The sequence below is a fragment of the Haliotis asinina genome, chromosome 8, assembly GCF_037392515.1.
Source record: "Haliotis asinina isolate JCU_RB_2024 chromosome 8, JCU_Hal_asi_v2, whole genome shotgun sequence".
Taxonomy (NCBI): Eukaryota; Metazoa; Mollusca; class Gastropoda; order Lepetellida; family Haliotidae; genus Haliotis; species Haliotis asinina.
The window spans coordinates 30,929,307-30,943,193 of NC_090287.1; the positions used below are offsets into that span (position 1 = coordinate 30,929,307).

The window sequence follows — 13,887 nt, forward strand, 5'->3', positions numbered from 1 at the left end:
TCTTTTAATTTCATGATTAATAGGTCAATAACTCAAGACCCAATTTGTTAACGTATTTGTTTGTATTTCAATACTTGCATAAAACGTGATAGGTCTGTGGTTGCAGTATCACATGTTTAGTTCATAAAAAATTAGAATGTAGAAAAATTAGAGAATAACCCCTGAAGTACGAGTGATTATACATGTTACCCTCCACGTTATCGCTTCCTTCTTCAACGTTATCATTTCCTTCAAAGATTTGTGGGTTGGGCTTTTTTTGTTTTTTTTTGTTTTGTTTTTGTTTTCATGAAAAATCTGCAAGGTGCGATGAAGGAAGGGATGTCATTTGCGTGCGGGAAATGCTGCATGCTATGCGCACTTGAAGACAACTGTAGACAGGAGTCGAGTTTAAGAAATTTCAACCTCCAACGTTGAATCCATGCTGTCGTAAGATCGTGTTTGTGCAAGTGGATTAGAGCAATTGTATGGTGATTGTAAAGTTGAATGTAGGAGCCTAAGATTGATTGTAACTAAGATTGCTCTGTGCAAGCGGGCCCTGGTGTTACTGGTATTTCTAATTTATCACGTGTCCTTTTCTCATAATCACCCAAGTGATGATACGTGTCTTAAAAATGTGGTGTTTCGGAAGGAACTATTAGTATCACCAACCACGATCTATGAACTTGAAATAGAGGAGTAGGTGTTTGATATCAAAAGTCAAAAAGGTACTTTAAATGATGATCAACGTATAAGCGGAGAACAATCTTGAAACTAAAGTATCTTAACTTAAAAAGACGGTCACCACCCAACACCTTGTCAGGCACGTTCACGACATTCATAAGTGTATAAAACATGTCGATAAAACATGTATTCCATCTTGTATAACATTTGGTTCATTCAGATATACCTTCTGCATCTGCAAATAATACGAATAAATATTGCATTATGCCACATCAACTTCATCTGTGAATCCTTCTTTTCCGAAAATGGTTCAAACTATTGCAATCAAATAGTGCTTATTAATATTGATTAATATCAGTGCTTCAACCTTTGTCGCAATATTTGTTTCTCGCGTGCGCTGAATTATGTTTAAATGCAATAAAAAAAATTAAAAAGAACACAAAATGTACTGACATAAATGGTGTAACGTATACAATATTCCAGCATGCGGACGATGCAAACTTTACTATTGATGGAACAGAAACTAGTCTTGCTGAAATAGTATATATACTGGAAAAAAATCATGGTATGCTCAGGATTTAAAAATATTGATAAACTAGACAAACAATCCAATCCAAAAGAGATAATATAGAAAACAATGGTTATAAACAAAACTGGTGGACTGGAAATGGTAAACGTGGGAATGTTTGAAACATATATGAAAACAATCTAGATCAAATTTTGATCATCCGAATGTCTGAGACAATCTTTAGTAAATGAAATACTTTCCCCGTATGGAAGCATAGCAACCTTCAGCTTTCAGAAGCAATTACAATGCATAAGTAGAATATTTAAAAGAAATGTCGGCAAAATGAGACTTTCAGCTACAGCAATATAACATGTGAGTTTAGTTTTACGCCGCAATCAGCAATATTCCAGATATAGCGCGGCGGTCTGTAAATAATATATATGTGTATATATATATACAGTATTATAGTATTATAGTATTTCCGAGGACGTTACTTTCACATATGTGGATAATATGGTCATTTCTATGTGAAATGAATATGTTTGGATTCACTAAAAAGTAGTGTTAGAGTAACTCTTACGTTTGTATAATATGTACTTCTCTATCACATGTATAGTGTGCAACACTATGAAATCATCTGTGAACATTTATATGTAATGGGAGCGGTGTGTAACGGTAACTGTTCAGTTTGGTCAAGGTCGTAAAATTACAGATATAATACAAACACCTGTCATATCTCCGCGCTACTACCGTGGTAATACTGGTCCCATCGTCGAGTCACGGCATTTACAACTCAGGCTCCAACATGACTACGACAACGACGACTGTGACCCGCTACCCTGGGGACTGTGACGAAGCCTACCCAGAGGTTTTCACAGTTCCTCCACCTCAGCCAACTGAAGCCAAGCCAGGGCAACTGACAAAAGCTCAAGTTGATCATTATTTCGAAAAGGTATTTTATTCTTTTACTGCTTCGTAAAACATTAGTTCACAACACATATATTGCAGTTTTTCAGTGTATGAAATACTTGTGAAGATCAGTTATTCTTGATACAAAAATCCTATAGCTACTTGTCAGCATAGGAAGTGTCTTAAAAGTAAGCACTGAGAATTATGGTGAAAACGATTATGTGCTATCAAATATGTCCTTTTAAATGAAAAGAAACAGGAAACTGTCATGGAACATGCTTGAATACAACACGTGAAGACATGACTATTGATATATATGGTAGAGATTTGAAGATGCATTCACTCGTGAGTTCAGTTTAGAAACTCCATGATATGTTCAATATCTAAGCCCATTCATGGTGCTTGTTCATACATGTATACTCTCCAAAAAAGTAGGGGATAATGAACTTTCAGTCTGGATAGGAAGTGTAAACGTTAAGACACGTTTCAAGGACAGACATCTTATGAGCGCACCATCATTTCTCTCTATTACCACCCCTGAACACAACACATGATAATGCACGTGGACAACGCAGTAGCTCCATACACGCGCATGGGGTCCCATTCTAGATTTTGACGATATGTCAAGAATGTCGAGAAATCACCTAAAACATTAATTTTGACACTCATCTCTCATCACACATTTGTTAGTGTTTGTTTCTAGTCGTTTGTTTTAAAATGAAAATCGTATACATGCAAATTACGTGCCATACATCAATTATCTTTCAAAAGCGACTGCATTCCAAAATAACTGTGGATGTGAGGAAGTGCTAACGTTGATGCACTCTGAAAACATTCAATAATACCATATCAACATTGATTGACTCCAATAAAGCTTTTTTTGGTCGTCATAAACAAAAATGAAGATCCCCTACTTTGTTGAGCATATATCTGTACATGTATTTTACATCTCTGTCCTAATCACGCGGTGTGCTTTTTTATGAAATATAAATAATCTGACCTTAATCTGGTGGGACAGGTATCAGAATGCGATGATATGTGGCACACTTGTGATCTGTTGAAACCATGAATGTCGATGGAACAAGAAAACTGTGACTTGTGATGTCACGTTGTGTTGTGTTGTGTTCCAGGGTTACCTGGTAGTGGAAAAGTTCTTCTCCAAGGAGGAACTGGACCCTTGCAGAGAAGCCGTAGAAGAGGTGATTGAGGACCTCGCTCAGAAGTTGTACAAAGGAGGCAAAATAAAAAGTATGCTATTTCTTCAAAGGAAATATGAATTTTGAATGAGCACAATGTCTGTCTTGCAAGTACATGACATATATACATCACTGTTTCATGCTTAGGTCCACAGTTATCACACTGATGGTGTATAGTTTCAGGACAAGGAACGTGTTTCTGCTGGAAACAAATAGAATAGAATAGAATAGAATAGAATAGAATAGAATAGAATAGAATAGAATAGAATAGAATAGAATAGAATAGTGATCTGAATTTACTCATGAGTTGAAGACAATGCTGACACTTGTTCCACAGAGCTTCAGTGTTTGAGTTCCAGTTCAGGTTAGAGTTATAATCTGACTACAAAGTTCATGTTCAACAACATGATCTATGCTGTCTGTCTAAGCCCACATGATGCGATCTTTCGACAGTGATATGTGGCGAACTTGTAACATGTTGAAATTATGACTGTCGATGGAATCAGAAAACGGTGTGTATCTTTTCAGATTTATACAAGGACAAAGGATTGTTCGAGCGCCTGTCGTTTATTGAGAAAGAGTTTCCCGGTGCCAACATACTTTTACACAAAGAAATCGTCCTACCACCGGTAGGTAGAATAATATGACTTGAACAACTCTTGGGTGATAGGTTCCTTTTAGTTTGACTATTATACTACTCATTATATGTCTACATGTGTATTTTCTTTCGAATGACAGGCCTTCCGTGCCGTTTGGACTAATGAACGACTCTTGAATTTGGTTGAACAACTGATTGGTCCTAAAATTGCCGGACATCCAGCTTGGAACCTGAGGCCAAAAACACCAAGGAACAACGCCTCTACCGTTCCATGGCATCAGGGTAAATAGATGCTTTATTTCAACATATAGAGACCTTACACCTTATAATCACCGGGAGCTCGCTACTGTCTCCTACAGCAAATACTGGTTAACGTCGTTGTTGCCATTGTGATATTAGTGATATTTTTCTCATTTAAGATTCTGGTTACCTTGACAACGACTCTTACAAAGTGCTGCAACCAACGGCTTGGATTCCTCTTTTAGATACCAATGAAAAAAATGGATGTATGGAGGTTGGTATCGGAACCTGGTGATAAATATTTTGCATTTAGTCTATTGTAACTGTATCATCTCAAGCGTATCAATGTCCGAATACATAAAATGTGATAACGTATAATGGTGTGCTTGTCATGTGTCCAATTCCCCACTTATTACTTAACCAAAAGAGGACCTTTCATGGACTGTCCATATATCAGTTTGAAACAACCAGGTATTGATGAATTATTGTTTCAGTCTGATTCAATCAGTCACTCATTGTCGTAGAGGCCCATTGTTACGTCAGACATCTATGATTGTAGGTTCGAATCCCAGTGATTGAGTGAGTTAATACTTAGCGTCACTTCGGCAATATTGCAGCAGTATCATGACGAGAACAATATTAAAATAAATACATTCAGAACGAAAACAACTGTCATCAAAGCACATGAAAAATTGCTAGATTATCGCAGTTCTTTATTTAAAACTAGTACGCTGTCATAAGTCACTAGAGACAACAATACAATCTAAAAAACGGGCTATGGACCACCAATAACTTGGGATCATGGAGACAGTCCTTTTGCTACCTTCATGGACGGTTCGAATATCAACGTGTCATCAATTGGTCATAGGTTTGTCAGATTTAACCAGCGCTCGTGGGTTATATAAAACTTGTAAACACATGAGGCGTGGAAAATGCTGGGATATCGTCAAAGAGTGCACTGATACTCTTGGTGTGATTGGAATATCATTCAAAGTGGAGTTAGGCCCAACTCCGTTACTCACGAAGCTTTGGCATGTCTTTGACTGAATTCCACGTCCTCCGTCCACAGGTCGTATCCGGTGGTCACCGACCAGGTCGCATCTGCCGTCACACCTGCTGCTGGGCGGACACTTGGTATATTGAACTTTCGGAAGAGGAGATGGTCAAGACTCTTGGTAAGATTTGACTCTCATTCTTATTGCATTGTACTCTGCATACATCAATATTTGGTGTTCTATAGTGCTTGACAACCGTGGAAAGAAAATAAAGATACACAAGAAGTTAAACCTCTACATCTTCTTAAACGTGGTCATAATGAGATCATACTTGTGGCACGTTCATTGGGTTTCTCATTGAAACAGTTCCAGATTACCAGGTAGGTAAACGATTCTGGATAGTTGTGTAGAGAAGAAACAGCCAGCAATCACTAACGCAAAATTACATGAGCAGAATTTGGGTTGCAATCACACTGATGTATACTAAACATTTTAATGTAAGCTGAGTTTGTGTCATGCTGGATTATAAATATCAGAAAGGCTGGGTTCTATGATGATGGAGTATCAACTGAGGTTCAGTGAGTAAACAAGAGTAATAACACTATTGTATTGTTCCAGGTGTGGATCTAAACAAAGACATTAAGCTCTGTCCTGTTCCCTATGGCGGAATGCTTCTAATCAACAACATGATCCCTCACAGAAGGTAATACACTACGTACAAAGTACTTAAGATAAAGCATTGTAGAATCATATCGCAATTCCTATACAGGTATTTACGTTTTCGACACACTAAACATGTTTGCTTAATTTTACGTAATAATGAAATATGATGTAACGATGTATGCCTGTTTAGTCTGCCGAACGTTTCCAACGACATCCGGTGGAGCATGGACCTCCGTTGGCAGGATCCCGCTAAACCTGTCGGTTTCTTTGGCCTTAAGGAGGGAATCTTGATGAGAGATCCATCCAAACCAAACTGCAAGATTGACTGGAGCCCATTTATATCTGTGGACAGACACGTGGCCGCCGAAGACGCTCTAAACGAAAAGACAGATGAGGTAATGTTAAGTTAATCTACTGGCAATGAGCCAAAGAAGGAGTTACTAAATTTTGCATGTATAGTTGTAGAGCAAAACAATGATGTTTGTGGTTATTATTCATAGAAAAGTGATAACATAGTACACATAGAGGAGAATGCGGAAACATGGTAGACATAGAGAGAACGTGGAAACATAGTAAACATGGAGGGAATGTGGAAACATAGTAAACATGGAGGGAATGCGGAAACATAGTAGACATAGAGAGAACGTGGAAACATAGTAAACATGGAGGGAATGTGGAAACATAGTAAACATGGAGGGAATGCGGAAACATAGTAGACATAGAGAGAACGTGGAAACATAGTAAACATGGAGGGAATGTGGAAACATAGTAAATATGGAGGGAATGCGGAAACAGTAAACATGGAGGGAATGTGGAAACATAGTAAACATGGAGGGAATGCGGAAACATAGTAAACATGGAGGGAATGTGGAAACACAGTAAACATGTAGGGGAATGCGGAAACATAGTAATATAGTCATACTATGGAGGGAATGTGGAAACATAGTAAACATGGAGGGAATGTGGAAACATAGTAAACATGGAGGGGTATGCTGAAAGATAGTAAACATTGAGGAGCATGCTGAAACATAGTAGACAGAGAGAGTATGTGGAAACATAGTAAACATAGAGGGGAATGCTGAAACATACTAGTAAACATGGAGGGGAATGCTGAAACACAGTAGATATAGAGGGAATGTGGAAAGACAGTAAACATGGAGGGGAATGCGGAAACATAGTAAACATGGAGGGAATGTGGAAACATAGTAAACATGGAGGGAGAGGTGGAAACAAAGCAAACATACATGGACTTATGGCAGCAATATCACAGAAGAATAAAGAGTCATTTACATAATGATACATAATCAAAATGTAAAATATAGCCACCAAGAAGCATATGTTATTGTATCGTGACATTGAATGATAAGATATGTTATCTTCCTAATATGAACAGTCCCCACATGAAACATGATTCAAAACCCCGATAAAAGATCTGAAGTCGTAAAGTAGTAGTACTTTATTCTAAGTACCGATCATCTGACCAGTCATTAACCCATCTTATGTAAGTTGTTTAACACGGCAGTCAACAATATTGACCAGCTATATTGCGCAGGTCTGTAAACAGTCGAGTGTACACCAAACAATCCAGTGATCAAGCGCATGACCATCAATCTACGTAATCGGTATAACGATGACATATGTCAGCAAGCCTGAACATCCGATCCCGTTATTTTCATCTTATGACAACCATTGGTTATGGAAGATCAATTCAAACTCGAAGCATCATGGGGATAAGTTCAGGTGTAGAATTTTGGAATCTAAATATATCCCCTAACGGCTGAAAAGTGAAGCTTATATGGACAAACAGTGCAAGGAATAACTTACTAGAGACAGGCACCTTGGTAATAATCGTAAGTCAGCTCTGTGACAGCGTCAATGATATACGTGTAAGTTGTATGTTGACCCCATGTGTTATAGGAGGATGCATTCGATACAACAATACAAGGTCCCCATATGGAGAAATGGGAAATGACCCACGAGAACCGACACACTGCCAAACTTGCGAAAGGGAAGACTTACGGCAGCTGGCACAAGGCGTGACGTGGAGCGTGACGTTGAGGATGACGTAACCCCTGACGTCATGCTGAAACCTTTGCTTCACATTAAAACTTGACGAGATGTTTACGCTTCTCAGTTCATAACGCAATGTTACAGCGGAATGAACACGGCGCGCCTCACTCAGAGGCTCTCACAAATTACACAGAAAACAGGATTAACGTGGACGCTCTTTGATTTTGGCACATATAACAATATAAATAAAGCTAATAACACATTTTCTCCTCTATTCTTCATTATACATTTTATTGGATTTGACATTAGATTGTCATTATCTATGGTAAATCACATTTCTGTCTGTCTGTCTTCGAGTTTAAGACAATTTGAGAAGTTCAGACATAGTGCCACCTTGATGATCTTGTGGTGGTCTCAGGAAATCCACCCCAAACTTTACGGTTTATGGTAAATTTGGTAGAGTCCCATTAAATATACGAATCCATGCATGTCAACGAGTCCTTTTGGCATAAACTCGCATCTACTGAGACGATCAACTATCTCATGTTTTATACCAATATATTGGTCATGACTATGAACAACATCCTATGGCATACTCTTGGTTACACTACATAAAACAATTATTTGACAAACTCGGTTTATCTGAAATATATAATATATAAATCCCTCGGCATTTTCTGTTTAGTTGATGAGGAATTCAATTATCTATTTTAGATAACTTGATTCCAACAGAATTCATCCCCTAAAAATAATACAATTGGGCCAATTTATCAACACTTAACAAGTGGAGGTCGCGGTGGCTGAACGGGTTAGGCTGACTTTGTGTGATGGCGATTAGGTGCCTGACTGAGGGTGCGGGTTCGAATCCCGGATGGGACTCAACCAAAAACGTACCAGAATTTGTACTTTACTTAGAAAGCGAAATCCCAAATATGACATATGTAACACTTAAAGGTCACATATACTCTAATAGGGTACAAATGCAAAATCACTTGCTGACATCGTTATAAATGAAACCCCGTCATTAAAACTGCTCATTTCGATCTTTAATTACCTTAAATCGACCTTTTCGTCAACAGTGCACAATTATCAGCCGCAAACGAAATTTCAACCAATCAGAGCGGCGCATCTCCGTAACGTAATAGTGGGTATAGAAATGAGGGTCTGTGCAGTATTCATCTACATTTCAGGGGTTAACTATTTCCTTTACTGGTTTGTACAAACCTGAAATCTCAAAACCTGTTGAGAAAAATGAAAGCTATATGTTCTCACAATCTACTATCATTTAGTTTTTTCTCCTGCTTTGCCTAGTTTTCGAGTAGCAACCCTTGTTTTCATAGACGATTCTGTCAAAATCACTTCTTGTCGCTAGCTTGTAATCCGTGTTAGGTGGTATAAACCTACACGTTATTTGTCATCATTCACTTGATGCTCAGTTAATGAATTTATAACAGGTATAATTAGTGGTAACGCCACTTAGATTACCCGATCAAAGGATTAACCGACAACACGCTGATTGATTCATTAGTTTTATGGGGATTTAAATGGGGGATTTGTCAAAAGGTAGTGTTTATGTATGTACATTTACTAATGTATACTGAATACACTCTGTCGTGTCTGTGTCTATGTAAAACAACAACCTTCTTTCGAAAGATTAACCGCCAATACATTTATTCATTGCTCATTATTGGCTAACTAAATAACTTTTTAAAAAGAATGACGCACATTATGCAATTGGTTGCCAGGTGTGCTATCTTGGGTAACCAATGAAACTACACAGCAATGTGAAAAACCTGAAACGATACATCACGTTTTCTTATATTAGACTGTTAAAAGACACATCACTTGGGAAATCTGCAGATGAATTATATATCACTTGTTTTTGTGGATATTAATGGATACATTCCTCGAAGAAGGTAATAGCCTGACATTGCTCCTATAACTTTAATTTTATTATTTGCATTTTTGTTTTTAATGAGTTGTCGTAGCTTTCAACAGAATCATTGTTTTCGTAGTTAAGTGTAATGATGCAGACGACATACACAAGGGCGTGCGTGCGAATTATGATTCATATAGGAAAACTATGAAATGTCTACATATTACATTCCTGTTATACATTCGCAGATCGCTTCTTTTTATTAAGTTTCAAAATGCATACAAGTGTGATTATAAAGTAATTAGGATTACGAGACCAAGTATTAAGACGTTTATTGACAAGTGTCTACATACTGGTGAGTGAACGTTACAAACCAAGTAAATTTAGCAAGTGAAGAAATTTATCGCGCAGTATTTTCACTTCGACCCCGACCTCGCTTAGGTTATGTCACAGGTTGTGTCATGCAAACTCCTTTTGGTAATGATTCAAATACATATTTATGTAGTTTTGATTTTCTAACGTGATAAGAACAAAACCTCATTAATCTCAGTAATTCAAATGGATTTGACTTCATGATTGTCAAAAATGGCGGCGCCCTGTCTTGGGATGAATGCTATTTAAGTTTGTTTTCACTGACTTACAAAAGGACAATTACTTTCTACTGGTAGTAAAATATGTATTTTATGATGGACAATAGGATTTTGCATGACATTGCTTATAACATAACAATTTCACTCTTGGAAGTGAGGTGGAGGTCAATATAACATTGCTTGCATTATAAATGTCACTTCGACCCCCACCTTGCTTCCTTGGAGGAAGTCCTTATGTTAAAAGTTGTGTCATGCAAAATCCTTCTGGCCATGATTCAAATGCACATTTAACTACCAGTAAAAAGTAGTTTTGATTTTCTAACTTAATGAGAACAAATCATAATATTAATGATTCTAACGGACTTTAGCCCGTGACTTCAGGATTTTCAAAAATGACGTCGCCCTGTCTGAGGATGAATGCTATTTAAGTTTGTTTTCACTGACTTAAAAAAGGACAATTACTTTCTACTGGTAGTAAAATATGTATTTTATTGATGGACAATAGGATTTTACATGACATTGCTTATAACATAACAATTTCACTCTTGGAAGTGAGGTGGAGGTCAATATAACATTGCTTGCATTATAAATGTCACTTCGACCCCCACCTTGCTTCTTGGAGGAAGTCCTTATGTTAAAAGTTGTGTCATGCAAAATCCTTTTTTTTGCCATGATTCAAATGCACATTTAACTACCAGTAAAAAGTAGTTTTGATTTTCTAACTTAATGAGAACAAATCATAATCTCAATAATTCTAACGGACTTTAGCCCGTGACTTCAGGATTTTCAAAAATGACGTCGCCCTGTCTGAGGATGAATGCTATTTAAGTTTGTTTTCACCAACTTACAAAATCAAAATTACTTTCTACTGGTAGTAAAATATGTATTTTATTGATGGACATTAGGATTTTACATGGCATTGCTTATAACATAACAATTTCACTCTTGGAATCGGTCAATATATGGGGTCAATATATGATTACTTACGATAATATTGTCACTTCGACCACAACCTCGTTTCCGAGGAAGAAAGCGTTATATCCATGCAAAATCCTTTTGGTCAGCAACGTGTAGTAAGCAGTCTTAATTTTATAAACTCAATGAAACTTCAACTCCATTTTCTATCCTAGTATCGGGCGAACCATCCGATTTAGTATACACCACAGGCTTCCACAAAGCTCACTTCGCACACACTAACAACCAATTTTAGCAGAAACTACGGAGCCTGGTGGAAATCTGTGCATAGTGACACCATCACCCGACCCCAAGGAACAATTGACGGCAACACAACAATTCGGCATGTCTTTGGTGACGTCGAGAAATCAGCAAAATGACGAGCCTCCTACACATTTTCTATATATTTAACTGGAAACCGTTCCTTCTGTGACGTCACTGTAGGGCTCTGGCGACAGGGTTACGTAACCTGTCTGCGGTTTCGTTTGCGGGCGAGAGAGAAGCAGACGGCTTTTTAGCAACTTTTAAACGCTTGGTATTAATTAACCACAAGTTTTTTTTATAAAAAATTGGTGTTTCGTTTATGACTAACCAAAAGTCTTTCATATGCAGTGATAAAAAGAGTACCAAAAAATTGAGTTTAGTGGTCCTTTAACAAGGCCATGTCGCCTGTCAATTTAAGCTTAGCAAATGTTTATCACCATTTACCTCTCATTTCCAAAAATTGATACGTAAATAACTCATCTTCATGGCGCATGTTTATATCTATGTATACTTGTTAATATTGTATAATTCTTTGCTCTGTACCACCGATGGTGATTTATAAAAATAAAGAAGAGAAGATTATACGTATGCTTTGAAAAGAATTCTCTTTACTCCCGACATGGATTATGCTTCCCGGTACCTTAGCTTTAGCTTATCTTTGGAGGTACTTCCCCAATTAGTTCTTCCGGGAAAAGAGAACAATACATTTTAGCCTTCCCGGGACATCTGAAAAATAAATTTTAGCTTTACCGGTACGACACCGACTTCTACAGTGATAGCATATGCCGCCGTTACAACTGACGTAAACAATGGCGTGTCATGTCAACAAAGGTGCACCGCAATCAAGTTTGCAGTGTACTTCAAATGATCATACCATGTGTTTTTTGTTCTTATTTTACATCACTTTTTAAAAAAAACATATGGCTAATATACACACATTATAGTTTTTTGTGCCATTTTGTTTTGGCCACAATCACATTTAGACAAGACATGATTTGGATTTGACTCCAAGTTTGTCAGGATTATTTTCCTGGGTTTGCCAGTACAGTACCATATTTTTTTGTTATTTCTCTATTATTTCAGATTATTTCAGCGCTTTCTTGCTAGGTCACAGGACACTTCGAGGCATTTTTTTTCAGTTCATTCCTCTGATATATACATGTGTATACACTCAAATATGATGAAAATTGCGTGAGAACACTGCGTGAAATAAAAATAGTGGAGACTGTCATTCGGGTTTCACAAAAAAGGTGAACGTGAAATGCATTCACCACTTCGGGCTTACTACACACAGTAAGCTACCAATACAATGTAATATAACTAGAATACCCGCTTGAACAAGAGGCGTTTTCTCACTCACTCATTGTGTGTGTTGCGTTCACAACATTCCCCCTACATACCTCTGGCGTTCATACACAGACTATTCTTGGTTTTTATTAATTACTGACGCGAACTTCGGTATAGATAACGGACCGACGTACATTTAACACGCATGGAATACAAGATTCAACCTTATTCACCATGGAATCCAGTCTTTCTCAGTCCAAATCGACACTTGTCTGCTTGAGGATTAGAGGACGCTATCTCTTGAGACAGACTGGAAATTGGCCGATTACTTGTCCAGGCTTCTAAATGTTCGAGAAAGGTGAACAAATTGCAGATGAATAATGTAAAGCGGCGCCATTACATAGTTGATGGCAGAGCTGTAACATCAGTCTTACATAGTTGATGACAGAGCTGTAACACCAGTCTTACATAGTTGATGACAGAGTTGTAACATCAGTCTTACATAGTTGATGACAGAGCTGTAACATCAGTCTTACATAGTTGATGACAGAGGTGTAACATCAGTCTTACATAGTTGATGACAGAGGTGTAACATCAGTCTTACATAGTTGATGACAGAGTTGTAACATCAGTTTTACATAGTTGATGTTATCCGAAAGAGGTACGAGCGTATTTGTCCTGTGGTATATGCTTCAAAGTTTGTTCAGGGTTTACCTGACTCGATCTCAAAGTAAATAGATGTGACTGTAAAGAACTTGAACAATATTCGGTTTCAGTTACCTCTTTTTTTAACAGTAAACATTACGTGAGGAGAGGGAAGGGGGCGGGAGCTGTAACATCAGTCGTACTGCGCCTGTACCCACTGCTATTATATCGTACACGATACTCAACTTGAAGATGTAATAGAAGTCATGTGCCACCTGTACCGCCTGTCACACTCTACCTGTAACAACTGTCATATTCCACATATAAGGCCTGCCATACACCATCGTAACACCTGTCATATTCCACATATAACGCCTGCCATACACCATCGTAACACCTGTCATATTCCACATATAACGCCTGTCATACGCCAGCTGTTATCTTTGTCATATTCCACATATCACGCCTATCACAATCTACCTGTAACAGCTG

General features: G+C 37.7%; 1 protein-coding gene across 1 annotated transcript; it reads left to right on the top strand.

The window, feature by feature from the left end:
* Window positions 1-1,817: 1,817 nt before the first annotated feature.
* On the top strand, window positions 1,818-8,041 carry LOC137294043 (phytanoyl-CoA dioxygenase domain-containing protein 1-like). The gene is made up of 9 exons (XM_067824969.1): window positions 1,818-2,120; window positions 3,208-3,325; window positions 3,802-3,902; window positions 4,012-4,153; window positions 4,291-4,385; window positions 5,181-5,286; window positions 5,725-5,809; window positions 5,960-6,164; window positions 7,687-8,041. Exons 1-9 carry the CDS (start codon window positions 1,974-1,976, stop codon window positions 7,807-7,809), a joined length of 1,122 nt encoding a protein of 373 aa, XP_067681070.1. The 5' UTR covers window positions 1,818-1,973; the 3' UTR covers window positions 7,810-8,041.
* The last annotated feature ends 5,846 nt before the right edge of the window (window positions 8,042-13,887 follow it).